A 19,145-nucleotide genomic window follows, 5' to 3' on the forward strand; every position below is an offset into this window, starting at 1 on the left:
GTCATCCTCGACTCTGATTTTTGACTGGTATCTATGTTGGACGTCGGCCCAAGTTACTGTCGGGTACTTTACCAAATTTTGTTTTAGCTGCTGCGAATCCAAGGAGCTTCGGGGGTTATGTTCTTGAGTGAATTCCTGAACGACCCAATCATCGGCAACCGGAGGTAGGTCCATCTGTTCCATCTGGAACCTTGACACGAACTCCCTGAGCATCTCGTTATCTCTTTGTTCAACCTTGAAAAGGTCCGATTTTCTAGTTTCGACTTTGATGACCCTGGCATGGGCCTTCACAAAAACATCTACAAGCATATCAAACGAATCAATAGAATTTGGGGATAAGTTGTTTTACCATATGATTGCTCCTTTTGACAAAGTTTCCTCAAACTTCTTCAGCAACACTAACTTAATTTCGTCATCTTCCAAGTCATTCCCCTTGATGGCACATGTATACGAGGTTACATGCTCGTTTGGATCCATGGTTCCATTGTACTTTGGAATATCAGTCATACAAAACCTCTTCGGGGTCGTCTTTGGTGCCGCGCTCGGTGGGAAAGGCTTTTGGATAAAATTCTTGAAATCCGGTCCTTTCAAAATCGAGGGTGCTCCCAGTATTTGATCGACCCTAGAATTATATGACTCCACCTTCTTTTCGTTGGCCTCAATTTTCTTCTCACTTGATTCGGCCCGCTTCGTCAATGCTTCAAGCATTTTTATTATCTCAGGGTTGACCCCGGGCTCAGCTTCTCCCCATCACTCGGTGGTTTGTTCATTTTTTCGGGTGTTCTCTCGGGAACGTTCGGGCTCGACCCTGCTATGGGTTTGGCCATAACTCTATAACTACGCTATCGCCACCTGTTGAGTCTACAGCATTTTGAAAATTATCCGCAGGCTTACCCCATCACCTTCACCTTCGAGCATCTCTTGAAGTGTTGGTCGGGCACCTCCACGAACGTTGTTTTCGGGGTCAGTCGGCAGGTTGACGTCGATTGCAACCTGTGAATTGGTGTCGATTGGATCGGCAACTGGGACTTTGTTGGGATCAGCATGGGGCACCTTATTGCTAGGTACTAGATTGTTGTTTTTGCCATGATGGCCAGATTCAACCTCAATGTTCAAGTAGGCAGATTGAGAATTTGACATCTCTAAGATAATCTGAAATAGATACTTTAAACAACAAGCATAAAATAAAGTGTGTTATGAAGATTTTCAAACCACAACTATTATCTTTAGTCCCGCAGTGGGCACCAAACTATTTACTCTTAAAACGGATAACAATTAAATTTGTACATGATTTTAAGGATATGTTGATAGATTCAATACAAATAATCAAGAATGTTAGATAAATGAATTAAAGATACAATGAATAATCAAACCATTCATAACGTTATGGCCCGACTTGAACTTGGATTGGGCAATAGTTTCTGCCCTCGGTAGGGTCCTTGGTTCGAAGTCAATCAAGAACAAACAACAAAGGTAAAATAAGGACTTTGCAATAGCTAGAGAGCAAAGAAATGAATTTGTATTGCCTTGTTATGCGTTTTACCATCTCCCCTATTAAATAAAAAGATTTCCCTTATATAATACGAGAGTTTCATCTTTAGTACAATTCTAATAAAAGGTACAAATCCTCCTTTCTCGTTAATTACTGATATGTTACCTACATCGGGCGAGATCTGCACTGTGATATCCGGTTGGATGCGGATATCATGGTCCTCTGCTAGTCGTGTGCAGTCGTTCGCCATATTTTCCGAGGTCATGGAGCTTGTTCCGGGTTCGAGGAGTGTTGTCTTATCAGGCCCGATAGTGGGCACCCTGTGCGGGCATTGATACAAAGAGTTCCCAGCTTCGATTTCGATCTCATATATTCATACTCTTGCTTTGTTTGATCCACCGGGAAATCGGGGTGTGCGTTAGCCCCAATTCACCCTTATACAAATTTGATTGGCTATTTGTGTAACAATTGCAAAAGAAAAGGTGGATGTAACTGTCTATTTGTCTTATTTGACAGTGTCCTGAGATTCACAAAGTTTATCAAGAAGCGCCAAAGAGCAATTTTGGTGCTTTTTGCCTTTGAATGAAAGCACGAATTGACTAAAGTTGGCAGTCAGATACGTGGCACATTCAAGTGTATATCACAACTAATTAATATGGAGGTGAAAACGAAGCCTAGCTGCACCACTGAAAATATTAGTTGAGCTGAAGACCACTAGTGATCAAACATCAATATTCATTCATCCACCCAATGGTATAGACTTATTCCTAGATATATAATATTTACGGCTACAATATTTTTATTTAGATGTGATTAAGCAAATATAAGTATATATTTTTTTAAATTTAAATGATCACATAAGAATTAGGCTGAAACATGAGAGTACAGAATGCACCCCTCTAAAAGTAATGAGGTAATCATGTAATTCAACAATTTACGACAGCTTATACATGCTTTCGTGCAATTAAGTGCTTCGTAAGTAACAATATTACATTATCCAAATAATAGTGATAATAACAATAATCAAATACGCAATAATACTTAGGGTAATATATTGAACTAAAGAATATTAGCAAATATAACGGTAATAAATACAATAACAACACCAATAATAATGAGAATGCAACGATGGTTGTAATTGTAGATAGGGTTTGTCACAAGTATGCCTCATCAAGTCCATAACTTAAAATTTTGACAACGAAATCTAACAACGTTGCCGGTTATTAAATGCATCTAGTCGTTAGTTTTAAGAGGTAACGTACTTTGTGGCCAAAATGAAAAAAAATGTACGACTACTAAAATTGTACATTGATCTAGCTCCCATTCTCTAAAGTACCTTCAATATATGACTGTTGATGTTATAGACGTTCTTACAATTTTGACATTTATATGTTTAACTCACTTTTAAAATGCACGGGGATCACAAAAATGGATTGAGATGCAAAGGACCGTATATACAATGTACTTCAAAAATCCAAATAAGGAAAAAGAAATAGAAGATTAAATTAGCAAGGACCAGGTAATTATTTAACTCATTCACTTGTTACTACAGAAACATCTTGAAATTGATTAATTACGTAATGTCAGTGATGTACTTCACTTCTTATGTTGCACTTTGCTACTTTCTGTTCTATCTATTTCTTGAAATAGTCATTTATCGTTGTTATTCCTTCGGACCCTAACAGGCTCCGGCTTTAGTAATTAAACTGTGGGACGGTAAACCGATCAAAAAGGAAATGCAGTCACATCTCTCTCTATATATATAAAATTTAGTGAAGGATAGTTTAGTGTATGAAGAGAGGGTAATTTTATCATTTCACAGACCTTCTCCACTAACCACCGTGAAGTGGTTATATTAGTTAGCACTGTATATTCCTAAATACAGTTAATACATAGATTAGATCTTCTCCTCCTTCTCTCTACTTTCTCTCTCTACAATATTCTCCAATTTGTTAATTCTTCAATTGCATGTGTATGAATCTGAGTTTATGTGGATAGATCTCAGATTCTATCATGGTATCAGAACAATCGATCGAGATTTAGCACAAAAGATTCCAGCGTTTCAATAGAAAGCCATTGCTAAAGCTGAGCGGCCATGGGAGAAGTAGAAATTCCTCGAATTGATCACAATCTTTCTTTGTACTAGAGAATCAGATACACTTGGTGTGGAATTGATCAACGTAAAACTCATAGGTCCAGAAAATTATGGTATGTGGAGTCTAGCTATGCGAACAACAATGTTGGTGAAGAACAAATTAGGGTTCATAGAAGGAACTTGTGTAAAAGGCTCGTTCAAAGGTGGATAAGCAAATCAATGGGAAAGATGTAATGTTGTGGTGCTGTCGTGGATAGGAAAAATGTGGCAGTGGAATTGCAACCTAGCATCATTTATGCATCAAATGCGTCAAAGGTTTGGAGCGAGTTTAAGGAACGATTTAATAAATCAAATTTAATTCAAACATATTAGTTGTGGAAGATGATAGGATGATTAACTCAAGGCACAAATTCAGTCACAGTTCACTACTCCAAAATGAAGTATCTTTGGGATAAAATGGACTTGTCATTGGCAAGAGCTGGGTGTGATTGTGAGGAAATAAGGCCTTTCATTGAATAGTTCAAAAATCTGAGACTTTTACAGTTTTTAGTTGGCCTAAATGAAAGCTATACCATGTGAAGAGCCAGGTGTTACTCAATACACCTGTGTAGACAGTTAATCAGGCATATGCCTTGGTCATACAAGAAGAGAGCCAAAGAACCCTCAGAACAGGGGAATCTAATAGTGAGGTTTTGACCATGCTAGTTGGAAAAAATCAGGCATTCAATTAGGGATTCAAGGCAAATAAACCAGGATTGATTTGTGAATTTTACGGCTACAAAGGCCACTTGAAGAAGAACTGTTATAAGATCATAGGGTATCCCCCGAATTTCAAGAGTAAGAAGAAAATGCAAATACAAGGTATCAAACCTTATGCTATTGATGTTGATGCTGAGATCCAAAAAGGGAACATTGCTTAACCAAAGAAAGTATGCATTGGAGCTTATTTCTCACATTGGCTTGAGTGATGTAAACCTGCTAAGACACCTTTGGAACTTAATCAAAGGTTGATCAATGTTGATTATGACGCTCATGTAGGAAACACTATTGATTTATAACTTGAAGATGCCACAACATATCAACAATTAATTGGAAAGCTCATGTATCTCACCATCACTAGACTAGACATTAGCTTTGCAATTTAGAGCTTAATCCAATTCATGCAGAGACCTAAACAATCACACTTGGAGGCAACCTTTAGAGTGGTTCAATATATCAAAGGTTATCCTGGCTTGGGTGTGTTATTGACTACTGGTTCTATCACTAATTTGTCTTCCTATTGTGACTCAGAATGGGCCTCCTGCCCTAACACAAAGAGGTCAGTCACTGGATATGTTGTCAAGTTACGTGAGGCACTCATTTCTTGGAAGTCTAAGAAGCAGCATACTGTAAGGAGGAGCTCCACAAAAGCTGAATATTGGAGCATGGTAGCAGTAGTAGCTGAAGTTACTTGGGTAGTTGGTCTGTTACAGGAGTTGGGGTTCACTATATCCCAACCTATGTCCTTGTTCTGCGATAACAAGGCAGCTATCTAAATTGCTAGCAATCACATTTTTCATGAAGGCACTAAACACAATAAGCTTGATTGTCATTTTGTGCGTGAGAAAATCAAGTCTGGGCTCATTTTTCCTCATCATATTTCCTATGCTCAACAACTTGCTTACCTACTGACCAAAGGCTTACCTACTGCTCAACATCAACTTCTCTTATCCAAGCTTGGTGTGTTTGATATCTTTCACCCACCAGCTTGAGGGGGAGTATTGAGTGAGGGGTAGTTTAGTGTATAGTTTAGTGTATTAAGAGAGGGGTAATTTTGTCATTTCACAGACCTTCTCCACTAACCACCGTGAAGTGGTTATATTAGTTAGCACTGTATATTCCTAAATACAGTTAATACATAGATTAGATCTTCTCCTCCTTCTCTCTACTTTCTCTCTCTACAATATTCTCCAATTTGTTAATTCTTCAATTGCATGTGTATGAATCTGAGTTTATGTGGATAGATCTCAGATTCTATCATGGTATCAGAACAATCGATCGAGATTTAGCACAAAAGATTCCAGCGTTTCAATAGAAAGCCATTGCTAAAGCTGAGCGGCCATGGGAGAAGTAGAAATTCCTCGAATTGATCACAATCTTTCTTTGTACTAGAGTAAATGAAGAGCTCCACAAAATTAAGGTGGGAAAGACCTGGAGGCATGTTTAATATTGTCACGACCCCAAATACCCGGTCGTGATGGTGCCTATCACACTACTAGGCAAGCCAACCCAAACCATCAATCACATCAAATTTCTTCTATAAAACCATTTTTCCAACATAGGATTAAATACCAGTTTTCCTAAGAAGTGTTTAAAACAGCTAAATTAATGCGGAATCCAATAAAAACATAAGACAACACAGCCCCAAATATCTGGTGTCACGAGTCTAGAGTCTCTACTACATAACTGACTGTCTGATACAACAAAAGTCTAGCAAAAATGCGGAAGAAAAAAAGAACGAGATTAGAAGGAGATAATAGTGTTGCGCTGCCTAAACAACCTCCTCCAAACATTGCACAAACATCAAGGAACACAAATAACAACAAACAGCCGATGGATTACTCCAAATTTCTGAAACCTTGCACTTTAAATGCTGCAATGCAGGAGCAACAGGAAGTTGAGCCAATTCCTATTCGTCCACCTACAATACTGAATGGAGAACATGTTATTCAGTTCACAGAAGCAGAAGTAGAAAGGATGGATATCATCGAAGGATTACAATATGCAATAGTTGGTAAATGTTCTTATGGAAGCCCAGAAATTCAACAACTGCGTAAGTTAATACCAATTCAATGCGGAATTAAAGGTGAATGTAACATTGGTTTTCTAAGGGATAGACATATTTTAATTAGAATGACGTTAAGGCAGGACTATCTTCATTTCTCATCAAAAACTCATTACATAAAGGACAGGGATGGCTATCAATATCAGCTTAGGCCGTTGATTTATGACTCAAAGTTTAGAGCAGATGAAGAAACACCCAAGGCAATGGCTTGGATTCCATTCCCAGGTCTATTGCCAACCTTTTTTGTAAAGGAATGTCTATTTTATCTAGCTTCAGCAGTAGGTAAACCTATGCATCTAGACATGGCAACAATTAATAAAACTAGACCTAGTTGTGCTAGGGTGAAGGTACTAGTTGACTTACTTGCAGATCTGCCTAAAAAGGTGAGGATGGACATAGTCAACGAAGCTAAAGGAACAACAAGAACTGAATGGGTGAGAATTCAATATGACATGCTGCCTAAATATTGCAGACATTGTAAACTTCAAGGGCATGATCAATTTGAATGCTGGAGGATACACCCTGAACTATATGTGGAGAAGGAGAATGATAACCAAGCAGATACAGCTAAGAAACAGGACATAGGGAACTCACAGCCTATAATGATGTTATCTAGTGGAAAGGTCGTGGGTAATGTGAATGTTACAGCAAAAGAGCAATGGAAGGAAGTGAAGGACAACAGAGTTAGAAATGTAGTAAATCAAAATACTAGTCTCACTAATAATGGAATGGAGATGGCACCAGCTAAGCAGTTTGAAAACAATAAGAACAAGGAGGGTACAAGCACTGTAGGGAGACAAGTAGAAGCACATAGCAACAGTGGTAAGGATTTGGTGGCAGTAGACAATGAAGATAATGATCATGTTCAAGTAGCTAACAAGTTTGCAATATTACAAGGGATGGATGAAGAGGAAGAACCTGTTAATCAATTGGCAATGGTGGCAGCTAATGTAGCAACAAACAGTTCAACACTTCATAACCAAGCATCTCCAAAGCAAAAACCAAAAAATATGGTCAATAATGAGGGAAAGTTAAATCTAGCAGCACAAGCTTTTCATCTTAACTCATCGGGGATTATTTCGAGTAATGGTCTAGTCAATGGAAAGGAGGCATCAAAAGCAAAAAACGATACCGCACAATGGGTAGAAAGAAGCTTCAAGGATAAAACAGGAGAAGGAATAGTGAAGATCAATAAACCATGCCAGGAAATCCCATCACAAGATACATTAGTGAACAAGGTACTTAATAAAAATCCAAAGAAGGGTCAAAATCGTCTACATTTAAAGAAAGAATGCAAGAATGTGGAGGCAGGCTATGGGAGGCACAAAGGGAATACGATTCAGAGGAGAACGAAGTACCACTAGGAGCACAAGTTGATGAGGAACCCAATGAAAATGACAAAGAAGAAGATGAGCAAAGTGTAAATGGAGAGATCCATGCCAATGACAACAATACAACTGGTAATTATTTAATAAAGGAAGGATCAGAAAATGTTGAGCACATCAATAATTTTCAGACAGCAGAAGTCACTGAAATTAGTAACTATGAAGGAAGAGGCCCAAAGGTAAATGATCCTAGAGGAACAGAAGATGATCAACTTCAGAAATCACAAGAAGACCCACAAGGAAACAACACAACAGAGAAGGAGAAACAACCAAAACAAAAAATAGAAATAGTAAATATTACTGTTACATTGGAGAAAAACCAGTTGCAGCTGTTAAAAAGAGGAGAAGTGAAAGCCTTGGTCCCTAAAAAGAATGCATTTGGAGCTACATCAGGAGGGAAGGAAGACAATGAAGAAGGAGAAGAACCTGGTAAATCAGGATACGACATGGATCAAGAATCAACTACCCAACACCTTATGAATGCTGCAAGGAAAGGTGACTTAGCACCTACGCAAGTGGAAAAGGCAAAATCAGCAGCAAAAGGTAAGAAGAAGCAGCAAAAATATAATTTTGCAGCACCAAAAGCTGGGGTGCACACAAGGAGAACGCTAACTAAATCCAACAATCAGTGATGAATGCTCTCATTTGGAATATAAGGTCAGTCCACACACAGCAGGCCTTTGAAAGGTTGACAAAAATGCATAGGCAAAATCACTATGATTTTGTAGGATTAATGGAGCCAAAGCAACAAGCAAAAAAACTGGAAAGGTACAGAAACAAGATAGGACTTGCATATGCAATTTCAAATGTTTCCAACAAGATCTGGGCTTTTATAGATGAGGTATTTGAGGTAACTGTTATGTACAATATGGTGCAACAATTAACACTAAGATTGTTTCACACTGAATCGCATGTGGAGTTTGTCCTAACATTGATATACGCAAAATGTGATGCAATTAAGAGGATAGAATTATGGGATTCATTATATGCAATGGCAAGGGATATGGATGCACCATGGCTTGTAGGAGGTGATTTCAATGTAATATGGGACGAAGAAGAGAAGTTTGGTGGGTTACCTGTGTCATTGAATGAAATTGATGATTTTCGACACTGCATCAACACTTGCAATCTATTCGACCTTGGATTTAAAGGCAGCATATTTACATGGTGGAATGGGAGAGCAGAGGAAGACTGTATATTCAAAAGACTAGACAGATGTTTGGCCAATGTTGAGTTCCAACAAACATTTCCAGGAATAGAGGTGCAACATTTGTCAAAGACTAGCTCTGATCATAGTCCAATGTATCTGAAGTGTGATATTGAGACTCCACCTATAAAAAAACCTTTTAAGTTCTTGAATTTTTGGTTGGAAAATGCGACTTTTAAAGATGTGGTGAAAGAGAATTGGTCTGCTGATTTCAGTGCAAATCCTTTTATTCTTTTTAATCACAAGTTAAAAAAATTAAAGAAGGCCCTTTGATTATGGAGTAAGGCTACATTTGGAGATATTTTCCAAAAGATAGCAAGTATGGAAGAGGTAGTGATGGTTCATGAAGCAGAATTTGAAGCAAATCCTACAGGGATGAACAGGGAAAGACTACAAAAGGTTCAGGAAGAATTGATCAAATGTCTTGCACTAGAGGAGAAATATTGGCAACAAAAGGCAGGCATGACCTGGTTCAAGGAAGGGGATAGGAACACTAAGTTCTTCCACACACAAGTGAGAGGTAGGAGGAAGAGACTTCAGCTTAACAGAATTCAAAACAGTGGAGGAACCTGGATTGAAGAAGAACAAGAAATTGCAGAAAAGGCTATCAAATTCTACGAGGAACAGTTCACAGAAGCAGCTACTCCTTCATCATTTGATATCGTAGAGCATGTTCCTAATCTGATTAACACTGAGCATAATGCAGAATTGATTAAGCAACCAACAAAAGAGGAGGTTAAAGTGGCAGTACTTGGACTTAATGGTGATAGTGCTGGGGGGCCAGATGGTATGACAGGAAAATTTTATCATTCTTGTTGGGACTTAATAGGGGATGACATGTACGACATGGTGAGGGCTTTTTTCAATGGTCATGAGCTACCCAAGTGTGTAACACACACAAACTTAGTTCTTCTACAAAAGAAAAAATAAGTTACCACCTTTTCTGATTTAAGACCAATAAGCCTCAGTAATTTTTCTAATAAGGTTATATCAAGGGTGGTACATGAAAGGCTAGTGAAATTTCTCCCAAGTCTGATATCGGAGGAACATGCAGGTTTTGTTAAGGGAAGGAATATAGTAGAAAATATCCTTCTAACTCAGGAGATAGTGACTGACATTAGGCTTAGAACTAAGGCTGGACCTAATGTCATCCTGAAACTACATATGACCAAAGCTTATGATAGAATATCTTGGCTATTCCTAACCAAGGTACTGAGAAAGATGGGATTCACAGAAAGGTTGATAGGGATTGTCTTTGGATTAGTTTCAAACAATTGATATTCTATTCTAATAAATGGTCAAGCTAATGGGTTCTTTAAGTCCTCAAGGGGAATAAAACAAGGTGATCCTGTATCTCCAACTTTGTTTATATTGGCAGCAGAAGAATTATCTAGGGGTCTCAATGCACTATATACTAACCTGTATTTTTGTGGATTTGGGATGCCAAAGTGGAGTCCAAAGATCAATCATTTGGCGTATGCAGATGACATGATTATTTTCTCATCCTCAGATGAAACATCTCTGATGCTGATTATGCAAGTGCTGAAGGCATATGAAAATGCATCTGGGCAGCTTGTTAACAAGACCAAATCAGCTGTGTACCTGCATCATTTAACAGACATGGAAGTGGTCAGCAAGGTGGAAAGGATCACAGGCATTCATAGGAATGATTTTCCTATCATATATTTAGGTTGTCCGATATTTTATGCAAGGAGAAAGCTGGAATTCTATCAGCCCCTAATTACTAAGGTAATGGACAAATTGCAATCATGGCAGGGCAAGTTATTATCAGTAGGGGGCATGGCAGTTCTCATATCCCATGTATTGCAAAACATGCCTATGCATCTACTATCAGCTGTAAACCCTCCAAAGTATGTGATAAATATGTTGCACAAATTGTTTGCTCAGTTTTTCTGGAGCAGTACTGTAGGAGGAACTATTAGGCATTGGGCTTCATGGAATACCTTATGCATGCCAGCTGAGGAAGGAGGAATAGGTTTCAGGTCACTGCATGATGTAACAAAGGCATTATTCAGCAAGTTGTGGTGGAATTTCAGAACAAAACCAAGCCTATGGAGCTCTTTCGTATGTCAGAAATACTGTAAAAAATTAAATCCTGTAATTGTTCCGTGGAAAAGGGGGTCTCACATCTGGAGAAAAATGTTGGAGTGCAGAGATCTGATTGAACATCAAATCCTTTGGCAAACAAAAATGGGATCCTCACTATTTTGGTATGAAAACTGGACAGGTCTTGGGGCACTATATTTTTTAGTTCCTTAGGACTTTGGCATTGATGAAAATGTACATAATGTACATGATATTACCTTAGATGGTGAGTGGGATGTGGACAGGCTATTTGAAATGCTTCCTGAAGAGTTAGCAGTACACATTCTGGAGAAAATCAAACCACCTTCAACAATGCGGGTTCTTGACAGGCCTTTTTGGATGCTGGAAACAAGAGGATATGTCAGTGTTAAGTCAGCATGGGAGTATACGAGAAGAAGAGGCGAACCAAGAAAAGCTTATAGAATAATTTGGGTAAAGGGACTGCCTTTTAAAATAGCATTTTTCATGTGGAAAGTGTGGAAAGCAAAGCTACCTTTAGATGATTTCTTGAAAAGGGTAGGTTACTGCATGCCATCAAAATGTTGGTGTTGTGTACAGCCTGACGAGGAATCTCTTCAGCACTTGTTTATTAGATCAGAAACTGCAAAGACAACTTGGAAGTATTTTCTATCGAGGGCAGGAATAGATGTGGAGGGACTTACATTGCACCAAGCAATAACAAAATGTTGGACTGCAAATGTGTGCTTAAGGTTAAAACCAGTAATGCAAGCAATCCCCTCATGCTTAGTCTGGGAACTTTGGAAAAGAAGAAATAGTATGAAGTATGGGGAGGCGGTGACAACTAGCAGGGTGATTTATCAAGTTTCATCAAATCTACAGGCATTGGTGAAAGTGAGAAAGCCTGAGATGGACATGGTACCTCACAAATGGAAAGATCTATTAGCTATGATGGAAAACTTCACTCCTAAACTTAAGGTTACAAAAGTCATGTGGGAATTTCCAAGTGCAGGATGGCTAAAAGTTAATACGGATGGTGCATCGAGGGGAAATCCAGGCAGGAGCTCAATAGGTTTTTGTATAAGAAATGAAAATGGTGACATAGTCAAGTCAGTAGGGAAAGAGATTGAGGAGACAACAAACACAGTAGCTGAAGCGAAGGCCATGGTAGAAGCACTAAGGTTCTGCAGATTTCATCAATACTCACATGTATGGCTTCAAACTGACTCAATGTTATTAAAAAGATAATGGATGGGATCTGGAAACCATCGTGGATCATTTCTGAGCAGGTAGAGGAAATGATGCAACTAATGAAAGGGAGCAATTACACAGTTACTCATATTCATAGGGAGGGCAACAAGCTGGCAGACCACTTGGCTAATTATGCTTTAGATCATGGAGAAATAGAATGCCAACAATTCTGGCATTTATATGCACAGGGAAGGAGGTTGGTTAATGAAGATAAGCTGCAATGTCTAAATCTAAGGGTGAAGGTGAACAAGAGATATTAAGCAAAGAGAAAAGGAAGAGCAGGAGGCATGTCAACTTAATCGACCAATATATTCATATCCTAAGGGAGGAGGATATAATGGTTGGTATTTCTAACTATCTTTTCTCTAGTGCAGATGCCACTATGATGCTTATGGCAATCCATGCTGCAACTTTCGAGATAAATGATGCAAAAGAACAAAAACACATCAATAATCGAGCACAACAACAAAGACTAATGGCATTGGCAACCTAACCAGCATGGGCTGAAAGCGTGCTTTCAGTTCATTGGATATACAACCAGTATGGTGTAAAAGTGTTTAATACCACACGCATGGTTCAGTTACAAACAGGAACTGGGAATATAAAATTGATTATTCCTCATTTCGAGCACAACAAGAAGCAAATGGCATTGGAAACACAACTAGCATGTGCAGCAAATATGTTTTCGAGAAAAGCAGGCAACAAAGGCCAATGTCTTATATTAACGCATGCTTCAATCCACATTCGAATCAATAATCTTTTAATGTGCACACAAGGTTTAATGTGGAAGGCCTGACAGACAATACATGCTGGTGAGCAAAGGAATCAAATGGAAAAGTGGAATGCACATGGAAAGTTATCTAGGATACATAAAAGCATGCAATACTCTAGGATGAAGGTAATATGGGATATATTTCTTTATGATGCAGCTGTAGGTGGGGCTCACGTGCTTCCCACCACAAAGCTGTCTTCATCAGCTCAATCGATAAAGCAAAATGAACGCAACAAGGGGAAAAGATGCCATGCACGATAGTTTGCTGATTCAAATAGTTTGCTGAAATTGTGATTTTGGGAGTGGAAATTACAGCAGGAAAAACAACAACAACAATGGGAATTGGTGCATACGGATATCGACACTAACAGCAGTAATGAATGCACGCGCAAAGGATATTAAACACAGCAGCTAGAAAATGCTAAAGGACAACGAGCACGCAAAGGAGGCAGCTACATCTAACTGTGAATTATGGCTTTTTCGGAGTCTTAAAAATATTTTAATGTGCACACATGGTTTAATGTGGAAGGCATGGCAGATGACACATGTTGTTGAGCAAAGGGATCACATGGAAAAGGCTGTAGGTGGAGCTCACGTGCTTCCCACCACAAAGCTGTCTTGACTAAGTGCACTGGTATGTCACCAGCATATGTCGTGCATCGATGTCGGCTTCGTATCGATGTCGTGCAACAAGGACGAAGCAGATGTCGTGCACAAGGCATATATACAAGCTTAAGTGCACTGGTAGGTCACTAGCATGGACGAACGGATGTGGCAGCAGTGATCGAAAATGGAGGATCGACAATTGCAAATGGATTTGCACGCAAAGACTAATTGCTAAAGGTACCTCGAGGAGAGCATGTGAGTCTACTATGGATGATGGAGGGAACTCGATATGGAAACAAAGTACATCATGTGTTAAAGAAGGAACGTTGCATTGTACCTTTCACATGCACATTCTTGGATGCAGAATTGTATTTCAAAGTTTAATTGCATTAATGTGACATCAATGTTGAGTGCAACACTCAATTTTGATAATAGGATACTTGTTACGTCCAAACATCTGGTGTCACGAGTCTAGAGCCTCTAACATATACAATCTGACTGTCTGACACAAAACAAGTCTAAAATGCAAAAAAAACAAGGATAGAGGAAGAAAGTAGAGTTGCAGATGCCATGCAGCTACCTTGCAATCTTCGACAAACTCTGGATAAGCTGAGGAACCTCACTCTGCTGCTCGGGCACCTGGATCTGCACACAAGGTGCAGGGAGTAGCGTGAGTACGCCAACTCAGTAAGTAACTAAAGTAAATAAGGTCTGAAAGCAATGACGAGCAATTAAAAATCGTGTAAATGAATAATCAATAGGATAACATATCAAACTCTACAGTTTAAAACCAGTTTTGTCGTAAAATCATCAATTTTAGTTTAATTACTTGAAGTCATATACTTAGCAATTTTTCCAACAGAGGATTATTTAAAAGAAGAGTGAAATCAGTAAAAATATCATAACTGGGCCCCTCGGGAAAGGTATCACTCAGAATATGGCCTCTCGTGCAGCCTCTCAATCACTCGTGATTCAGCTCTCATCACCCAGTACTCACTCTCAGCACTCAGGCTCATTAATATCTCATAACAGTAATAATCATAGTAACTGCTACGGCGTGCAGCCCGATTCGTAATTTATAGTCGACTACGCTCACTGTGGATGTGCAGACTCCGGAGGGGCTCCTACAGCCCAGGCGTTATAACGCTGCGGCGCGCAACCCAATCCAATACATATATTGATGCGGCGTGCAGCCCGATCCATATAAGTATCGTTGCAGCGTTCAGCCCGATCCATAATACATAAATATAATATCCTCATTGTTAGGTTCTCAACCTCTCTCAGTCATTAACCTCACAGCCTCTCGAGCACAACAATAGAAATTAGGGAACTCAACCCAAACAGTCCTCACAATTAGAAGTGGAAAGATAAAACTAGTCTTAAACATTTAAACATGTAAAACATGACTGAGGATATGTTTCTAGCAAGTAAAGTGAGGAAAAATAGTCAAAATGCCCCTAAGGGTTTCTACAGGTCGGCACAAGACCCCAAATTTGGCATACAACCCATAATACAGTATAAATATCCAAAATACAGAATAATATAATATTTCCAAATCAAATGCGCAGCTTAGTAATCGCTACGGGACGGACCAAGTCACAATCCCTATCGGTGCACGCCCACGCGCTCGTCACCTAGTATGTGCGTAATCGCATTTATAAAAATAAGTCAAATACCAGGGTTTGTACCCTCAGTTCCAGATTACAATGGTTACTTACCTCAAACCGGTGAAAATACTACTCCGCGACGCCTTTGCTCCTCGAATTGTCCTCCACTCGCGTCGAATCTATCCAAAATCAGAATCACGGCGTCAAAATATGCTATGGGAACGAAGCCCAAGCGAAAACAATCATATAATACCAAGAGTCTTGAAATTACCAAAACTCGACCCTCGGGCCCACGTCTCGGAATTCAATAGTTTTTGCATCAATAGATTCCTTATCTCCCACGAATTTATACATATCAAAAGTTCTCAAATCCGACCCCAAATGGTCTTTCAAATCGTCAATTAAAGGTCTAAATTTCAAAGCCCTAGTTCTTCAATTTTTGGCTTAATTTCCATGACTTTCTAGGTGGAATTCACATAATAATCGAGTTTTAAGTTCGACAATCTTACCTCTAAGTGATTCCCCTTGAATCCCTCTTCAATCTCATTCAAAAAGTTATAAAAAGGACTAACTATGGAGGAAATAAACCTCACATTCGCGGACAAAATGACCTTTTAAACTTCTGCCCAGGCCTGAAAATCCTTCTTCGCGAATGCGGTCAAAGTCTTGCGTTCGTGAAGCATAAAAATAACTTTGACCAAAATCCTCTTATGCGAACGCGACGCGACAAGACCCTCGCGAATGCGATGCTTTACCCAGACGAAACTTCGCGAACGCGTTCCAGCCATCGCGAATGCGATGGGTTAATTCCACTGAAGCTTAGTCTCTCAATTCCTTCTATGCGAACGCGACTATACGCACGCGAACGCGATGCACAATCTCGTAGCCCTTCGCGAACGCATAACCTTCCTCGCGAACGCGAAGGCTAAATTTTTACATCCTCAACTGACTCTTCGCGAACGCGAGGGTCCACTTGCGGACGTGAAGAGTAAATACATGCAACTGCTGAACCTGCAATTTCTGCAACTTTCTTAACTTCAAAATGATCTGATTAACCACCCGAAACTCATCCGAGGCCCCCAGGACCACAACCAAAGGCACAAACACATCCTAATACCTTATTCAAACTTATTCTAATCATCAAAATACCTCAAATAACATCAAATCACCCAAAATACATCGGATTCAAGCCAAACTTTTCTAAAATCTTCTGAATTCCGCTTTTGATCAAAAACCCAACCAAACCACGTCCGAGTGACCTGAAATTTTGCACACACATCCCAAATGGCACAGCGGAACTACTGCAACTCTCGGAATTCCATTCCGACCCCTATATCAAAATCTCACCTATCAACCGGAAATCGTCAAAAATCTGATTTCGCCAATTCAAGCCTAAATTTACTTCGAACCTCAAAAACTCATTCTGATCACGCTCCTAAGTCCCAAATCACCTCCCGAAGCTAACCGAATCGTCGGAACTCACATCCGAGCCCTCTAACACATAAGTCAATATCCGGTTGACTTTTCCAACTTATAGCATGTTTGGCCAAGCTTCTTTTTGGCCAAAGTGCTTTTTTTTTTGGCCAAAAGCACTTTTGGCCAAAAATTGAGGTGTTTGGTCAAGCTTTTGGAAGGAAAAAAAGTACTTTTGAGGAGAAGCAGAAGCAGTTTTGGAGAAATAGAAAAAAGTAGCTTCTCTCCAAAAGCACTTTTTTGAAAAAACTTTTGAGAAAAATACACTTAGAAGCAGTTTTTTAAAGCTTGGCCAAACACTAATTTAACCTTCCTTAAAAGAGACTAAGTGTCTCAAACCTTACCAAATCCTTTCCTAATTCGATCCGACCAACCCGATACTACATAACACGAATAAATAAAGCATAAAGAAGCATAAATGGGGGAAACGGAACGGTAATTCATGAGGCAACTGGCCCGGTCATCACAAATATGGAAAAAGAAGTCAATGGTCACGACTCTAACTTACAACTACTCCAATTGCCAGTGAACACCTAGCTAAACCACATTTTTTTGTTCTCAAAAGAAACATCATTCTAATTCATGTTAAATTATGTTTTTTTTCTTTTAACATTTGCAAAAGTACCATAATACCTTCGTGTCGCATCGTTAAATTTATTGTTAGTTAAATTTTATTGTATCATTAAATTCGTTATTACGTAACGACGATCGATTTGGTGTGGTCGCGTCGTTACCTTGTCTTTTTCTCTCAACCTCTTCCTTCAATATAATTAAATAATTTTATTTTATCATTTATCCTTTATTTTTATATAGTAATTTTATTTCGTATCATAATTTTGTTTATAATATTGCAAGTTTATTCTTCATATTGCTGGTGCGTGATATCATAAAACAATATCAAACGATATAATATATCCAAACATTGTATTCATCAAACAATACAATACAATACAATACATTATAAAATAATATGTAACAACCCATCCTAACAAGCTGTAAAAAGAAATCCCTGGAACTACCCGCTAAATGAAAAAAGAAAATAAAACATACTAAAATATTTATATCAGCGGTGCTTTTCAGACGTACGCTATTGAATTTCTCAACGTATATGTTAAGTTATTGACAGGTTTCACGCCGAGGCTAGGCTTAAGTGATATGGACCTATAAATTTAAAGGGAGCAAGAAATTTCTTTAATTTTATTTTATATAATTAATAAATTAAGGTTATTTCATGACAGCCTTCATACTTTTATTTCCCTTTTTTAAAAATAAAATACTTCGATGCACGATGTATTATGCGTTTATGTAGGATCCAAGAAAGAACGACATTTCAAGAATATATGATGTATGGAGCATATCCTAACACAAACATAGTGAGTGTTTGTCACTTTCCTGTTGCTCCAAGTCTAACTTTGAAATTGGTAACAGTTCCCAACTTAAAGGACTATTCATTCTGGCTTAAGCTAATCTGCTTTGATAGAAAACTGATACTGATAGTTTACCAATCTACTATTTTATTACCCCTACCGTCCAACTTACGTGAACCTGTTTGATCGAACACGGAGTTTAAGAAAAAATCAAGACTTTTGAAATTTATGGTTCTAAACAAGTCAAAAAGGAGTACAGAGTATTTGTGTGGTTATAAAAGTTTCTCAATAAACGTAGAGTTGGAAGTTTAAGTTAAATTGTTTTCAAATATAAAAAGAGTTTCATTCTTTCTGAAACGGACCAAAAAGGAAATAAGTTCGTATAAACTGGAACAAATGGAGTAATATGTTTCTTATTTGTGGAGTTATTAATTTATGCGTGATTTTGGGTACGTACTCTCATATTATTATGAAGTAATCAGAACATGCATGTTCCATGCATCACCGTTACTGCTTGTAAATATTGATAAACAATTAATACTAAATGACCGAATTTTTATCGTGTTTTCATGGACAAAAGGTTCATGCATGATAATGACCATACATCATTGTAATATTTGTAAGTTTTTTCGTTTCTGAACTTGTAATTGTTTAGATTATCCTTCATACAGATGAACAGTTAGAATTCTCTAGTTGAAGTAAAATCCTTTTATTAATGTGCTTGTATTAGTGAAAATTAGACTCGTCATGTGGGTCTATTAAATGACGACACGTGTCAATAGAGTTTGAAGAAAAGTGAAGAATGACATGTAAAGATGATATGTGAAACACTCCCGGGACCGAACATACTCATACCGTGCCTGTTAGCCCCGAAACTGATCATCATGAAATAACTCAGATCAGGCGCGGGAGAATATCTCATAATTACAAATGAGGAAGGAATAAATTAATCCCGAATTATATGGGACTTACCATCATTACACCATCAGTTACAAATCAATT

General features: G+C 38.4%; 1 protein-coding gene across 1 annotated transcript; it reads left to right on the plus strand.

Annotated features, from left to right (window-relative positions):
• The first annotated feature begins 8,427 nt into the window (after positions 1 to 8,427).
• LOC107763742 (uncharacterized) lies at positions 8,428 to 9,276 on the plus strand. Its single transcript, XM_016582234.2, has one exon. It carries the CDS (start codon positions 8,428 to 8,430, stop codon positions 9,274 to 9,276), a length of 849 nt encoding a protein of 282 aa, XP_016437720.2.
• The last annotated feature ends 9,869 nt before the right edge of the window (positions 9,277 to 19,145 follow it).

Source organism: Nicotiana tabacum, chromosome 3 (genome assembly GCF_000715075.1).
Source record: "Nicotiana tabacum cultivar K326 chromosome 3, ASM71507v2, whole genome shotgun sequence".
NCBI classification, from domain to species: Eukaryota; Viridiplantae; Streptophyta; class Magnoliopsida; order Solanales; family Solanaceae; genus Nicotiana; species Nicotiana tabacum.

What these genes read in the sequence shown, in the direction of transcription:
- LOC107763742 (XM_016582234.2), top strand. Translation starts at nt 8,428, where the DNA reads ATGAATGCTCTCATTTGGAATATAAGGTCAGTCCACACACAGCAGGCC.